Source organism: Trichosurus vulpecula, chromosome 9 (genome assembly GCF_011100635.1).
Source record: "Trichosurus vulpecula isolate mTriVul1 chromosome 9, mTriVul1.pri, whole genome shotgun sequence".
NCBI lineage: Eukaryota > Metazoa > Chordata > Mammalia > Diprotodontia > Phalangeridae > Trichosurus > Trichosurus vulpecula.
The window spans coordinates 42,512,053-42,528,451 of NC_050581.1; the positions used below are offsets into that span (position 1 = coordinate 42,512,053).

The following is a 16,399-nucleotide window of genomic DNA, read 5'->3' on the forward strand; positions in this document are numbered from 1 at the left end:
TCTCAGAAGAAAGCCTCATTTGTTTTATATAAACTCAAGGGAAAGCTAGATGGTGCACTGTATAGAGCTCCTGGTTTACTGTCAGGGGAAGATGTAAGTTCAAATCCAGCCTCAGACTCTAGCTGTATGACCCTGGGCAAGTCACTTTGCCTGTTTGCCTCACTTTTTTCATCTGGAAAATGAGCTGGAGAAGAAAATGGCAAATCACTGCAGTGCCTTTGCCAAGAAAACCCTAAAGGGGGTGACAAAGAATTGACCATGACTGAAGCGACTGAACAACAACAAAAGGGAAAGGATGTCAACAGAAACAAAGCAACACATATAAAAGCTTCTCATCTTACCAATTGTTTTCCTGAGGGCATCCAGTTCTTCCTGCTGTTTGTGGTATGAACTGTGCTGAAGCTTAGTATGCAACAATTCTGTCTCCTCTGACTTGATTTCCCATTGCTGTTTTAGTTGACGGTACCTTAAAAGATTTCCATTTGTAGTGAGTGATCAATAATCATTCCGGAGTTTCACGAGTGCATCCAAATTAAATGCTCTTGTCTAAAATGAGCTTGAAAACGTCCGGGCAGAGATCTGTTGGCTGCGTGAAACACTTGAGATACAAACTCACATTTCTGAGACATTATTAATTCTAAACTCTGACTTAGCAGCACAGTGTACAAAAGCTCGTGATCTAAAAGGCTCTACCTAACACGGCACAGTAAAGTGCCAGGCCTGGGGTCAGGAAGACCTGAGTTCAAATATGACCTCAAATACTTATCATGTGACCCGGCGCAAGTCACTTAGCGTCTATCTGCCTCAGTTTCCTCATCTGTAAAATGGGGATAGTAATAACAACTACCTCCCAAGGTTGCTGTGAAGATCAAATGATTTAATAATTGTAAAGCACTGTAAAGTGCCTAGCATATATTACAGAAATGTCAGCTATTATTAGCCTTGTTGCAAAATAGTGGAAATTTCCTGATTAAAAAACTTCTTTCTAAAAATGTAAATTTTAAAATGGATGAATTCAAAATAGCAAAACAAAACAAAACCAAAACTTTGCCCCCAACAAAAAAGACTCAGTGTATGTACTCCATCAGCTTTGGCCTTACTGAAACTCAGAACTCCTAAAACTCAAAAGCTCAGCCTCCTCAATAGCAGACTACAAGTGTTTGCCACCACGATGCCCAGAATAAAATTAATTTTCCAGAAAAATTCAAATATACAAATGTGTCACCAAGTCAGACATGCCCTGGCATATCTATTTATCACAGAAAATACTGCCTCACTATTCTCACCGGGAAGAATTTCTAAGTGTAAAAAACATGTACCCACATTTGACAATACCTAAAGTATGGGTTTCTAATGCTTTTTTGCTCTCTAGTAACATAATAGCCACCTAGGAAAACAGTCCTGCTAAAGTCTCTTATGAAGTGTCACGGAGAATCAACATAGGAAAAGCTGAAAGCAGTCAGAGAAAGCCATTACCCCTGTGTTGAGACATGTTAGGTTTGTTGAAAACAACTAATACTGACTTTATGATTCTAGGTAACAGAATTGAGAATTAAGAATTTTTGAGGATCCTGGGTGCTTTCATCATATGCTTTTCATCATTTCTGTTATTATCAGCAATACCAACTTTTATGGAAGGAAATATTAATGAGAATGATGAACATATAAATTATTTCCACTACCGTCTTCCATTTGAAGACTGCAAAGTACTTTCCACCCATATTTTCACTTAAACCTCAAAAGAGCCCCATAAAGGTGGTATGACATTACAGACCATTAAAGATAAGCCTGCCTCACCCCACCCCCATTTCATTCTGAGTGCAACAAAACATGTATCACAGGTTAATGAGACACAAATGGGTTACAACCTGTATAGATCTCATTACATTATCTTTCCCAGCAAAACTACCCTTCTGAACTTTCTTATTCTCTTTCCAGGGTACTACCATCCTTCCCGTCTCCTACATATTCTACCCCTTCCTTATCCTTGACGATTCACTCAAATCAAACTGCTCTCATCCAAGTTAACTGCCGAATCTGTCAAATGGAGGCTTGCCAATGTTAACTTGGTCACCCTTTTGACACCTAGCCCAAGCATCAAAAACTTAGAGACTTAGAGCTGACTTACAGTCAGCTAGTCCACTAACTTCATTTTTCAAAGGACCCAAATGAGATTCATGAAGGTCAGGTGACTTTCTAACACCACCCAAGCCAAAAGCAACAGAGCCAAGATTACAACTCCAGCCCGGACTCCAAATTCAGCCCTCTTTCATATGGCTTCCTCTCAAGTGCTCTTTATGAGCTAGACCATACTTTCTTCTAATAGCTATACCTTTTGATAATTATTCAGTATTAAAAATCAAAAAGAAAGGTGAATTTTTCCATTTGACTGAGTCCTTAGGGGGCAAAAAGGTAAATGTTATTTTGTCTACCACTCAAATCTCTGAAAGGAAAAAGATGCTATTTAAAATAACAGAAGCCTTACTTTTCAGCAGTGTTTTTTAGACCTGCTAATTCCTTTTCTATAGCCTGGAGTTCATTCTCCTTGTCTTTTAGCTCCTCTTGAATATTTCTGAGTTCTTGAGCCTGGATCAAAACAGATGCAGTCTGGGGCCGTGCACCTGTTAACAGACAAAGAGAAAAGGTGAGCTGGGTACTGGGTATCTACAAACATGCATATAAATCAGAGATCAAAATTTAGAACCAGGAGAGTCTTCTCTGGTTTCCACAATAGGAAGCTACATTCCTAAATGGCAATAGCACAACCCCAGTGACATGACTCCAACAAGACCACAGCATGACCCCCAAGGGTCCCCCCCCACAATAGTCGGTCATGGGGTTTCTCTCCAACTCTACTACACAAGGTCTCCCCCCTTTACTGTGCAAATCCACAGAAGTTATGAAGGTGCTATTTGGAAAATCCCAAGGTTTATGCAACCAACCCCACCTCATCCTCTTTTCATTTTAAGGGAAATGAAGCATCAGAGGTTAAGGAGACACTGATGAGTGACTGCATAGAGTTCACTACACTATCTTTCCCAGCAAATTCACTATTCTAAACGTTTCTATTTCTGTTCTTTCCAATCTCGTAGGGATTCGACTTCCTCCTTATCATTGACCATTACTCACTCAACTGAAACTGCTCTCACTGAAGTTACCAATTATCTCTTAACTACCAGATCTAAAGGCCTTTTCTCAATCCTCATTCTCCTTGACCTCTGTGCAACATCTGACACTGTAGACTACCCTCTCCTCCTGGATAATTACTCTGCTCTCCAGGTAAATATAATGTGTTGTCATCTATAAAAACTCTAATCTCTACATACTTAAGCTTGGAAACGGAACTTTCTAATTCATTTTTAAATCTTCCAAATAAGATATTTCAGTGGGTTTTGAACCGATTTGTTAAAAACATAAAAATAAAGCCCTTCTGAGTCTCTTGCAAGAACAACTGACAATTTCTGTCAGGGACAATAACCTAATTTCAATCAACACTTTTGTATTATGGGATTGAAAAATGAGTATCATGATTTGGAAACTGCTTGCACTTGTTCTATCTGGATCTAGGGAACCTTGGTAAAGTAATTTTTCATCTGTGACAAACCATGACAATCAAGTACCAAAACAGACTGAATTTAAAAGAAAACCTTCAAATTGCTATATCACAAAGGGCTAACCCAAAATTTTCAAAAATAACAAGGTATATTCAGTCATTGCTCCCACTAAAATATCATTATTAGTAATATTTCACTGAAAGTAGATTTTCTACCATTAATATTTTTGAACTATTCCATCATCTTACTCTTTTTACATTTCTATTTTTTATGAAAGTTTAAAATGAATATAATGACTAGCATAATAGGACATGCATATAACATAAATAATACACATATTTGGGTATTCAAAAGTGTTTTTCTGACAGCAGTGAATGATTAAAAAAGTTTGGAGATCACTGATCTAGTTCCCACTCCTCCATTTTGAAAGTAAGGAGATTGAGGTTCAGGGAGGCTAAGTGATTCATCGAGATAGGGAGAACTGGAAATTAGGATTTTTCATATATGGCATTATCTTCAGTTTTACAATAAAAATGCCTTTTAATGAATCAATATCAAACATTCTAACTCCGTTACGTACTAGAGTATTCCATCTCACCTGACCCTAAAGATATCAAGTGTAGCATCTGCAAACGGTCAAACTGAGGCAATCTTTTAAGAGGAATTCTCTTGGAGTACGTTTTCTAGAAAGGATCCACTACTACTTTTTCAGCTATGGATTTCACAATCTTACACAAAATAAATTTTAAGAGTGAGCCTAGATTATATAATCAGCCTTGAGGAGCTATATGATACGAGGAGCTATGCAGTACTCAGAGCTCTTCCTGCTATGTAAAATGCCAATATCTGCTTTTACCTTATAGGTCCAGAGTGCTGGCCTTGGAGTCAGGAAGATCTAGGTCAAATTCTAGCTCCTGACATCAACTAACTCATGTGCAACCAGAAGCAAAAGTCTAGCTACCACGCCCTAGAGAAGTTATAGAGAAGTTACAAATGGGGTCAATAAGGGAATTTCCACACCAATGAAATCAGACGATCCTGACAACTGACATATTTTTGCAATCTCCAAGTTTCACAGAGTAGTGAGACCTAGTGGAATAAGTAATGGACTGAGAATCAAGAAACCTAGGTTCCAGTACCATCATTAACAATGAAAGCTCATTTAGTCCCTTCTGTGCCAGACCTTCCTTCCGTGTAAGATGGAGACTAACAGGTGTCCTGCCTACCTCCAAACCGTCACCAAGATTAAAATAATACAATGAAAAGTTATGAAGTTTTCAAATATCATTTCAAATAGTCCTATTTGCTATATTACCAAAGCACTCCTATTACAACACAAAGATTTGTTATTACATTACCAAGGAAAAGACGGACATGTGTTCAAATAAGAGTGCCCAGCGCAGCTGCCCTTACCGCCACTCAGAGTTCCACTAGGATCAAACACATCACCATCCAGAGTGACCGTCTTAGTCATTATCCTTTTATCAAAGGCAACTTTCTTAGCATTGTCTAGAGTATCACAGACCAACGTCGTTCCAAAGACAAATTCCATCGCTTTCTGAAGCTCAGGCTCATACTCAATCAGGGAAAGGGCCAGATGCACATTATCAGCACCAACCTGCCGAGTGAAGAAGACTTGTCAGGTCAGAGTCATAGTCTAACGGGGGAAACAAGATGCAAACAACAACGAACAAATAAGATACAGACAAGATACAGTGCAAATGATCTCAGAGGGAGGGCACTAACATGTAAGAGAAAGATACATACACACTCGCTCATATGTACATGTATGTATACCCTGGCTAGAATTGCCACAACTGAGCATTTTATTCTATAGCTACAAATCTATGACATTTCAATTGAGCTACATATCAAAACTATGTCATTTAAGCTAACTGTTCTTATAAGTTAGTTTTTCCTATGTTAGAAATGAAAAGATTCCCAAAATCACTAATTTGTTTTATGTTTAAAAAAACTGAAAAAAAATCCAAAGGATTCATAGCAAACACAATATGCTGAAATTTGCTTTTGTGCCAATAAGTTCAATTTCATAGCTAAACAAGTGCCATTATGTTAACTATTATTAACCAGCAATCTACTTCAACCCTAGCTTCTGAAAAAACAAAACCAATAGTTCAGATTTTTTTTTTAACTACAGCATTCCCTTGCTTTAAGCCCATACATAAAACATATCTTTGGTTAAAATACCTTTACATAAAATAGACTATGTCAGAACATAAAAAGAGTGAAAACAAAAGCAGTAATGAATCCGTAACACTCACTCACCAGCTTCCTAGAACCTGAAGTGGAAGGAGAAAGCGGCTTAAATGGGTGAATAAGTTAATAACTCCTTCCTTATAGGCCAAATATTTCTTCTACCCAAGCTTTCTGTTTCTCATCTTCATGCCTCCTGTGTTGAAATTTGGGGCACCTGAACTACCCTACATGACCTAAGAGTAGAAGAAATTACCCTAAGCAGCAAGCAGAAGTAGCCAGGGTGTCCATACCGTATTTGGTTACAGGGATTCCACTAAGCAAATAGGATGCGGGGACATGGAGAGAAGCAGCTCCTTTGGGAATTTGTTCATGATTTCTAAGAACTTATAAATCTAAAGTTTCTCTGATTAATGCAATGACCAACTATGACTCTAGACCAATGATAATGCAGGTTACCCATCTCCTGATAGAAAGATGATTGACTCAACATGCAGAATGAGATATACTTTTCTGGACATGTTCAATGTAGGAATTTGTTTTTATTGACTGTATTTTTTTTTACAAGGCTTTTATTTAAATGAGGGAAGAGGAGAAATGAGGCAGGGAGAGAAAATATATGCTTGCTAATTGAAAAAAGAATTTTTAAAAATTTTAAGTTAAAAATCTAAGGTTTCTGAACATGCATTAAGTCTTTAAACATATATGACTGCATGCCAAGGATGATCTAGGCAACAGAACTGAACAATGAAACAGTACATCTCACAATCAAACAGAAAACTAGTTATTACTACCCTCAATAAGACTTTTTACAGCATTTTATGCCATATCAAAGCCATCCTGAGCTGTCAAAGAGGCATGCTAATTTCATTAATATAGCTAAACATCCATAGTAAACAACAAAACTTTACTCAACTTTAGATGTTAATTAAAAAAGAAGCTAGATGCCTCAATTTCCTTGAAACTTAAGTAAATGTCCTAATTTAAGAGAATGTGTTTAGATGCTTTCATAATTCAAGTCCCAAGGTAGCACAAATTCATACAATCAGTTATTCTCTAAATAACAATGATACTAGCTGACACTTACATAGCACTTCCAGGTTTGCAAAATACTTGAAAAATACTATTTAAAAAGGCAGAATTTGAAATCAAGTCTTCCTGAAATTAAGTCCCACATTCTAATCAGTACGCCATCTGCTTGTCTAAAAAGGGGTTAATAAAAAGAAAATGCATATGGAACATACACAAAAGACTTACGAGATTTTTAGCTATATTCAGAGTTTCCTTTCCAATACACCTGGATGAAATTTTGTTGAGTGGAATTATAGTGTGCCGACGCTTTAGTTCACCTTTTTCTAGTATTTTTTTACCTGTAACCTAAAATAAATATTGCATGTTAGGGAAAAAATTCAAGGTATATTAAAAAAACCAAAAGGAGAAAATGAATGCTATCTTTAAAGATATGCTAGACCTATGAGCTTTATGATGTGTCCAAGAAGTAGCTGTCTGAGCTTCCTCATAATCCATATAATACAGATCATGCATGTTGACACGTGCTTTTTTCTTTAAAGCAAAATGTTTTATAGGTACATAAAACAGAAACCAAAAGTTAAGGAAATGGATACCTTTCATACCATCGTGAGACATTAATGTTTTTATAATAGTTTTTTTTTTCCATTCAAAACCAAAGCCCTACACTGGTGGGGGGGGGGGGGGGTTTAAGTTATAATGAGTGTTTGATTTTTGCTTTTAATCTTGCAGTAGAGAGGAACAAAAATAAGTTGTATTAACCTTACAGAATGTTTCTAACACCATCAAACTAACAGGAAAACTCTGCTGATAGTCAACTATCTGCTCAATACTAAAAATAACTTGCTTCTGAAGCAGAGCACTGAACCAAATTCAGGTACATGTGTCATTATAAACAGAGATTTCATTTATGTTACAAAATAAAAACAAATAGGACTTGCTGCAAAATAGTATTATAAATTATCTTTTACAATTTAAAATTTTCATATATATGAAAGTTAAGAAACCTCCTATTAGAAGGAAGACAACACATTGCTATTCTTGTATCTTATAAAACATCTTGTTTGTTACAACAACCATGTACACATATGCTTGGTGGTTCTTCCTTTTGGATTAATTTGTCTCAAACAAAATACAGAGATATTAAAAGATATAAAATGGAAGTGCTAAGATTTATTATGTCTCCTAGTCTAAATCTCACTTAATAAGTACGCTATCCTATGTTTTAGATATTTTTTCCCTACTCGCTGGGATTCCATTTGGTATATTAAATCATCTACTATTTCATGGTATAAAAACTGAGGATGTTTAGCCTGAAGATTAGACTTGGGAACAGACAGGGAAAAGGGGAGGCACAGAGACCCTGATGATAGTCATAATGGAAGTGGGATTAGACTTGCTGTACGTTCCCAGAGGGCAGACCTAAGAGCAGGGTATTGAAGTTACAAAGAGGAAAATAAGATTTGATGTAAGGAAAAAACTTCTGAAAAGTGGAGTGAGCTGCTTCAGGAAGCATTAGGCTCCCACACATTAACTTCAACGGAGAATGCAGGACCTTTCATTAGGTATGTTATATAATGGAAATGGCCTTCAAGGACAGGATGGACTAGATGGTCACCGAGGCCCCTTTCAAATCTAGAAATTATGTGATTCTGTGAACATAGCACATTTTAAAAAGTGTTCCACAAACCGAAGAAGTCTCTTATTTCTATAACAGGAAATGGTTGAAGTATCTTATCAAAGAAAATATAAGGATGAAAAAAGACATATAACTGAAAAAGGCTACCGACTTACCTCTGTGTCTACTACAACACTGTAGAGTCGTCCACCAGCCACAATTTCTAGAGCTTTTGTTGTAGAGGCATTTTTTACATTAAACAGAGAAGCCACAAGGCCTTTTACATGATTTCGATTCCAATTCTTCTCTGGATCCCTTTGACAAAAAAGATAACAAAAATTAACCCTAGAGAGATATTTGATGTAGTACATTTGATGAAATATATTATTACCCACCTCCTGATCAAGTTTTCCTGATACATACAACCAGTTTAAAACAAAAGCAAAAGATTCACAATATTTGCAAATGTAAACCACAATTTCATAATCAGTAAAACTTATCATAGCTAACTTTAATACATCAAAATATACTTTTCAGTGCAAATAACCTGTGTGACAAAATGTCACATACAGTGAGGCCATTGTCTTCATCAGGCAGCCTGAATTCTCGCCTTATCTAACCTTGGGCTCCACCTCTAAGTCCTCAGATCTAATAAGTGGGCTTTTGCTTTATCTTGCCCAAAACCAGATATCCATGCTCCTTCCTGGTCATCACATCATGCCACCTGGTCTCTTTTTGTCTTCCCCCATTAGAATATAAACTCCTTACTATGCCCCCAAAGTTACTAAACTTTGATGTATATAGCCTTTGAATGAGCAATACCACTATTAGGCCTACACCCAAAAAAAGATCAAAGAAGGGTAAAAACTACCCAGATATACAAAAATGTTTATGGCAGCTCTTCTTGTGATACCAAAGAACTGGAAACTAAGATGATGCCAATCAACCGGGGAATGGCTCAACAAATTTTGGTGTGTGGATAATAGAATACTACTATGTCATAAGAAATAATGAAACAGAGTTTCAGAGAGACTTTGAAAGAATTAAGAATTCTGATCAACACAATGACCAACATGATTCCAGAATATATCTGATGAAAAATATATTATCCATCTCCTGAACTGAGGGGATGGACTCGAAATGCAGAATGAGACATAAGAGTTTTGGCCAACATAAGAATTGTTTTGCTTGCCTATGTTTGTTATGAGAGTTTGTTACAAGAGTTTTGTTTGTCCTTTATTTTTTCCCCCAGAATTGGGGCAGGGGTGGGGGGTGGGGGGAAGGTAGGACGGTGTAGGGGGGAAGAATGTTAGCTCCTTGAGGGCAAAGACTATCTTGCTGGTTTGTATTAGTATTTCAAGCACTTAGCACAGTACCTAGAACAGAGTTAAGTGCTTAATAAATGCTTTATCTACCTATGTCTAATATTATTGTAAGCAAATTAAAGATGATCTAAATTTAATCTAAAAAACTCAAAGTCATGTTTAGTAAGAATTAAGAATGCTATTCAGTAATCATGCAATTCACAAAGATTTAAAATTTTTAACTCTGTTGTCACTTGTTATGTTGGATACGTCTTAAAGAAAAAATACCAACTGCAGGAAATGCTGCTATCTTTCAAAATTATCTTGGTCCTTTTCCCTTTTAATTCTTTAGAGCAGGGCTGTCCCAAATTTATGCAGCCCACCTACAAGCATAGAAATTTACATAAATGCTTTAGTAAACGTAGGTCAAGCTACCACAGAGCTCTCACGAAAATGACAAATCAAAATATATTGTCTATTGTTTCAATAAAAACCTAAGGTTGGACAGCCCTGCTTCAGAGTACAGACCTGGTAGGAGTATTGCTGGGTCAAACAATGTGCACAGTTTGAATCATTTGGAACTATGCCCAAATGGTGTGAAAACCCAAGAGAAAGAGTTTTGGGGTAATTAATAATCAACTTATTAATTAGGCTAGCTAATAATCAACAAATTGATGGTCAGTGGTTTTTCTCAGTAATCAGATACCTAATGGAGCCATTGAATGCCTTAAACATTTTTTTTAAAGTAAATGCCCCCAGCAGGAGAAAACAACCCTGATTGGTGGACATTTAAATGAGGAGGTGGGCCAAAAGTCTTCAGCTCCTCTTACTGAGAATGTGGGTTGAACATGAGACTCAGCCACTTCCAACAATCTGGAAAGAGGACTCCATCTCCACCCAAACCACTATGGTAGGTTTTCTCCTTCAAGAGCTGGGAACTCCAAAGGAGTACAAGGACTTGGGCTTGTCTCCTAAGGGCAAGAATTCACCCAAATTAGATTCTGTTTACACTCTAAACAGAAGCAAGTTCTCCTAGTGGGGTGGGATCATACTCAAAGATTAAGACAATTTCTTCTATCAGCCAAGTCCTTCAGAGATTAGCTGACAGAACCTGCAGGGGTTGGTCCCTAAATGAGGAAACAAAGGAAATAAAAAGTTAATCCTAATTTAATAATTGGTTGGTTTGTTTTCCTTTTTAAAAAAAAATTTTTATTACTTATTTATTTTATATTTCTAGTTTTCAGCATTGATTTCCACAAGAGTTTGAATTACAAATTTTCTACCCATTTCTACCCTCCCTCCCACTCCAAGATGGCATATATTCTGATTGCCCCATTCCCCAGTCAGCCCTCCCTTCTGTCACCCCACTCCCCCCATCCCCTTTTCCCTTACTTTCTTGCAGAGCAAGACAGATTTCTATGCCCCACTGCCTATATATCTTATTTCCTAACTGCATGCAAAAACTTTTTCTTTAACGTGTTTTTAAAACTTGGAGTTCCAAATTCTCTCCCCTCTTCCTTCCCCACCCACCCTCCCTAAGAAGGCAAGTAATTCAACACAGGCCACATGCTTATCATTATGTAAAACCCTTCCACAATACTCATGTTGTGAAAGACTAACTATATTTTGCTCCTTCCTATCCTATCCCCCTTTACTCAATTTTCTCCCTTGACCCCGTTCTTTTTCGAAAGTGTTTGCTTTTGATTACCTCCTCCCCCTATCTGCCCTCCCTTCCATCTTCCCCACTTTTTTATCTCCTTCCTTCTTTCCTTTGGGGTAAGATACCCAACTGAGTGTGTATGGTATTCCCACCTCAGGTCAAATCTGTTGGGAGCAAGATTCACTCATTCCCCCTCACCTGCCCCCTGTTTCCTTCCAATGAACTGCTTTTTTTTGCCACTTTTATGTAAGATAATTTACCCCACTGTATCTCTCGCTTTCTCAATATATTCCTCTCTCATCCCTTAATTTTATTTTATTTTTTTTAGATATCACCCCTTCATATTCAACTTACCCTGTGTCCTCATATACATATATATATATAATACTGAGTTCTCATGAATTATACACATCATCTTTGCATGTAGGAATGTAAACAAAACAGTTCAACTTTAGTAAATCCCTTACGATTTCTCTTTCTTGTTTACCTTTTCATGCTTCTCTTGATTACTGCATTTGAAAGTCAAATTTTCTATTCAGCTCTGGTCTTTTCACTGAGAAAGCTTGAAAGTCCTCTATTTTATTGAAAGTCTATATTTTGCCTTGGAACATGATACTCAGTTTTGCTGGGTAGGTGATTCTTGGTTTTAATCCTAGTTCCATTGACCTCCAGAATATCATATTCCAAAGCCCTTCAATCCCTTAATGTAGAAACTGCTAGATCTTGTGTTAGCCTGATTGGGTTTCCACAATACTCAAATTGTTTCTTTCTGGCTGCTTGCAGTATTTTCTCCTTGATCTGGGAGCTCTGGAATTTGGCAACAATATTTCTTGGAATTTTCTTTTTGGAATCTTTTTCAGGAGGCGATAAGTGGATTCTTTCAATTTCTATTTTACCCTCTAGTTCCAGAATATTAGGGCAGTCCTCCTTAATAATTTCTTGAAAGATGATATCTTGGCTCTTTTTTTGATCATGGCTTTCAGGTAGTCCACTAATTTTTAAATTACCTCTCATGGATCTATTTTCCATGTCAGTGGTTTTCCCAATGAGATATTTCACATTGTCTTCCACTTTTTCATTCCTTTGGTTCTGTTTTATAATATCTTGATTTCTCATAAAATCACTAGCTTCCACTTGCTCCAATCTAATTTTTAAAGTCGTATTTTCTTCAGTGGTCTTTTGGACCTCCTTTTCCATTTGGCTAATTCTGCCTTTCAAGGCATTCTTCTCCTCATTGGCTTTTTGGAGCTCTTTTGCCATTTGAGTTAATCTATTTTTTAAGGTGTTATTTTCATCAGTATTTTTTTGGTTCTCTTTTAGCAAATCATTGACTTGTTTTTCATGGTTTTCTCATATCACTCTCATTTCTCTTCCCAATTTTTCCTCTACTTCTCTAACTTGCTTTTCCAAATCCTTTTTGAGCTTTTCCATGGCCTGAGACCAGTTCATGTTTCCCTTGGAGGCTTTTGATGTAGGCTCTTTGACTTTGTTGACTTCTTCTGGCTGTATGTTTTGGTCTTCTTTGTCACCAAAGAAAGATTCCAAAAGTCTGAGTCTGAATCTGAGTCTGTTTTCGCTGCCTGGCCATGTTCCCAGCCAACTTACTTGACCCTTGAGTTTTTCGTGGGGGTATGACTGTTTGTAGAGTATAGAGTACTTTGTCCCAAGTTTGAGGGTCTGCGCTGTTGTTTTCAGAGCTATTTCTACACATCAAGCTCTGCCACACCAGTTCTCCTCCTCCCCCAAGAACAGCCAACCTGGACAGGACTCAGATCTAAGCTGGCTCTGCACTCCCGCTCAGATCTGCCACTTAATTCCTCCCACCAGGTGTGCCTGGGGCCAGAAGCAACTGCAGCTCTAGTTCTGTAGCTGCACCACCTCCTCCACCCCCGGGGCAGTGGCCAAACCTTGAACTCCTTTCACTCTGTTCCCGAAGCTTTTCCCACTAACCTTCTGTTGTCTTTGGTGTTTGTGAGTTGAGAAGTCTGGTAACTGCCACAGCTCACTGATTCAGGGCGCTAGGGCCTGTTCTGCCCAGCTCCCGGTCTGGTTGGTCTTGGTCCAGGTGTGGCTCATTCTGGGCTCTGCTCTGCTCCACTCCCAGCTCTGTGCGATAGACCTTACCCAGTGACCATCCAGGCTGTCCTGGGCTGGAGCCCTGCTTCCCTCTGCTATTTCGTGGGTTCTGCAGTTCTAGAATTTGTTCAGAGCCATTTTTTATAGGTGTTTGGAGGGACCTGGGTGGGAGCTCACGAAAGTCCCTGCTTTCCAGCTGCCATCTTGGCTCTGCCCCCAATTGATTGTTAATATAATAGCAAAATAATAATTTCTCTCATGGGCCATAAAATCGGGCATAACCTTTAGCCCAGCAATACCACTAGTAGGTCTACACAAAAATATTTATAGCAGCTCTTTTTATAGTAGCAAAGAACTGGAAATTGATGAGATGCCCATCAATTGGGGAATGGCTAAACAAGTTACAATACATGATTGTGAAGGAACACTATCGTTCTATGAAAGAAATGATAAAGGGGATGGTTTTTAAAAAATACTGAGATTTATATACACTGATGCAAAGTGAGGTGAACAGAACCAGAAGAACAATGTATACACTAATAACTAATAGGTAATCAAATGAGAAAGACTTAGCAGCTCTGATCAACACTATGACCAGCAACAATTCCAAAGTACTCATAATGAAAGACGCTATCCACCTCCAGAAAGAGAACTGATGGACTCTTAAGTGCAGACAAAAGCATTTTTTTTCTTTTTACTTGTCTTTTCCTTTTTCCTGCAACATAACCAATGTGGAAATATGTTTTCCATGACTTTTTATGTATAATGGGTATTGTATTTCTTGTCTTCTCAATGCGGAGGTAGAAGAAGAAAATTTGGAACTGAAAACTTAAAAAAAATTTTAAATTATCTTGGTGATATATATCCCTACCATAGGTGCTTAATAAACACTTGTTGCTTTATTTATATTGAGCCTTAGTCATCTGTATTTTCTTTAAGGTGTATGTTAATAAAGTTCACAATCTCTTACTTGTATTCAAATCGAAGACTGGGAAACTTGGCAAACGAGGTTTCGCATGTTTTTCTCAGCCTGCTGACATCTTGAGAAAGCAGCCGACGCTTTTCCAACAGACATTCCTCCTTGTTTTCTAAATAGCAAAACATAACTGAACTATTAAACCTAATTTTTTTTTAAATTAAAGCCCCCAAAAGAAATGATTCACTCTAAAATTCTTACTGATTTAACTTAAGCAAAATATTACTCAATAAAAGCCAAGCATAATCCCTTGTAAGAAGTATTAAATGAAAAAACATATGTAATATTTAAACCATCTCTGCCAAATATGAAATACTGGTTTTTGGAAGAGGAGATGTGTATATTTCACTTTTCTCCTCCATGGACACAGCTCTCAATTTTAAACCTAAGAAAAATTTTACCCCTCCCAGTAAAATATCACCAAAATGAGTTAACAGTCCAGTAATGCTCAGTGCAACCCTGAAAAATGTGACATAGCTCAAAGTCAAGATACTCAAAACTTCAGAAGGTGAGTGAAGCAGGAAAGGCAGTCTGTAGTATTCAAGACTAGGTTTCCCTCAAATAGTAGAGAGGGCCATTTAAATGTAGTATTTCTATTCTTTGGAAGAATAGCTGGATTGAGAAATGGCTAAAAATCACGATATACACAGGTAATGGAATATTATGGTACAAAGAAGAATTATAAATATTGAGCAGTTCAGAAAAACTTTGAACATTGTAGAATGAAATAAGTATAATCAAATTCATTGTTTTCATTAACAAAAACAAAAAGGTCATTTAGGTAGCTGTACTTTAAATAACTTTAAAAACCAGGGTAGGCCCAAGAGAAGAGATAATGAAAGATATTTCCTTCCTCATCACAGAGCCAAGGAACTACGCAGGCCGAATGTTATATGCCTTGTCAAATATGATCTCAGTATGGAATGTTTCTGGTTAATTGGGAGGTTTTGTCTTGTAAGAAAGGGTTCAATCTGGAGAGAGGATAGGGGTTTTTCCTGTGCAGGAAAGACTGTGATATAAAGAAAAAAAATATCCAAAAAGCATATTTTAAAAACAGATAATTTTTAAAACTCTTTTGATATATTAAAATCCACTTAAAAATAATATTTAATTTTAAATGCCCGGACTTGACAAAAGAATTGTAAACAAAAGTTTAATCAATGTTTTTATCAGGATCTCATTTCCCCTAAAGTGCTCCCTTCTTAGTAACTGGCCGAATATTCTGACACCACACAAATAATTAGTGCAAACCTTGATAGTTTAGCATTTTCATTTCTGTTTCCAGTTTCTCTTTAAGCTTCTTCACAGCTTCGAAGGCCTCTTGGTCTTTCTTGTAACCACTATCCATCTTTTTAACTTCTGCTTGTTTGGTCTTTAGTTCCTGCTGGGCATGTTTCAACTTCATCTGAGCCTAGATTGAAAAATGGGACAAAACCAGTACTAAAGTGAAAGAGCAGGGGGCGGAGCCAAGATGGCGGCTGGTAAACAGGGACTAGATTGAGCTCCGTACCCGAGTCCCTCCAAAAACCTATAAAAAATGGCTCTGAACCAATTCTAGAACGGCAGAACCCACAGAACAGCAGAGGGAAGCAGGGCTCCAGCCCAGGACAGCCTGGATGGTCTCTGGGTGAGGTCTATACCACAGGGAGCTGGGAGCTGGGAACGGAGTGGAGAAGAGCCCAGCCTGAGCGGCGTGGACCATCCAGACCAGAAGCCGGGCGGAGGGCGCCCTAGCGCCCTGATTCAGTGAGCTGCCGCAGTTACGAGACTTCTCAACCCACAAACACCAAAGACTGCGGAGAAGGTTAGTGGGAAAAGCTGCGGGAGTGGAAGGAGTTCGAGGTCAGCTTCCAGCCCCCAGGGCAGCGGAGGTGGGGCAGCTACAGCTGTTGTTACTTCCGGCTCCAGGCCCACCTGGTGGGAGGAATTAAGTGGCAGATCAGAGCAGGGGTGCACAGCCTGCCGGAA

At 37.9% G+C, this 16,399-nt stretch overlaps 1 protein-coding gene across 2 annotated transcripts in view; it reads right to left on the reverse strand.

The window, feature by feature from the left end:
- SMC2 (structural maintenance of chromosomes 2) overlaps positions 1–16,399 on the reverse strand; it is a 49,805-nt gene that overhangs the window by 17,734 nt on the left and 15,672 nt on the right. For both annotated transcript variants that reach the window (XM_036738480.1, XM_036738481.1), the window contains exons 11-17: positions 15,683–15,842; positions 14,426–14,543; positions 8,592–8,730; positions 7,026–7,145; positions 4,968–5,172; positions 2,486–2,621; positions 342–466 (exon numbers count right to left, since the gene is read on the reverse strand). In XM_036738480.1, coding sequence (XP_036594375.1) covers positions 342–466; positions 2,486–2,621; positions 4,968–5,172; positions 7,026–7,145; positions 8,592–8,730; positions 14,426–14,543; positions 15,683–15,842 — 1,003 coding nt within the window. The remainder of the gene's footprint in view (positions 1–341; positions 467–2,485; positions 2,622–4,967; positions 5,173–7,025; positions 7,146–8,591; positions 8,731–14,425; positions 14,544–15,682; positions 15,843–16,399) is intronic.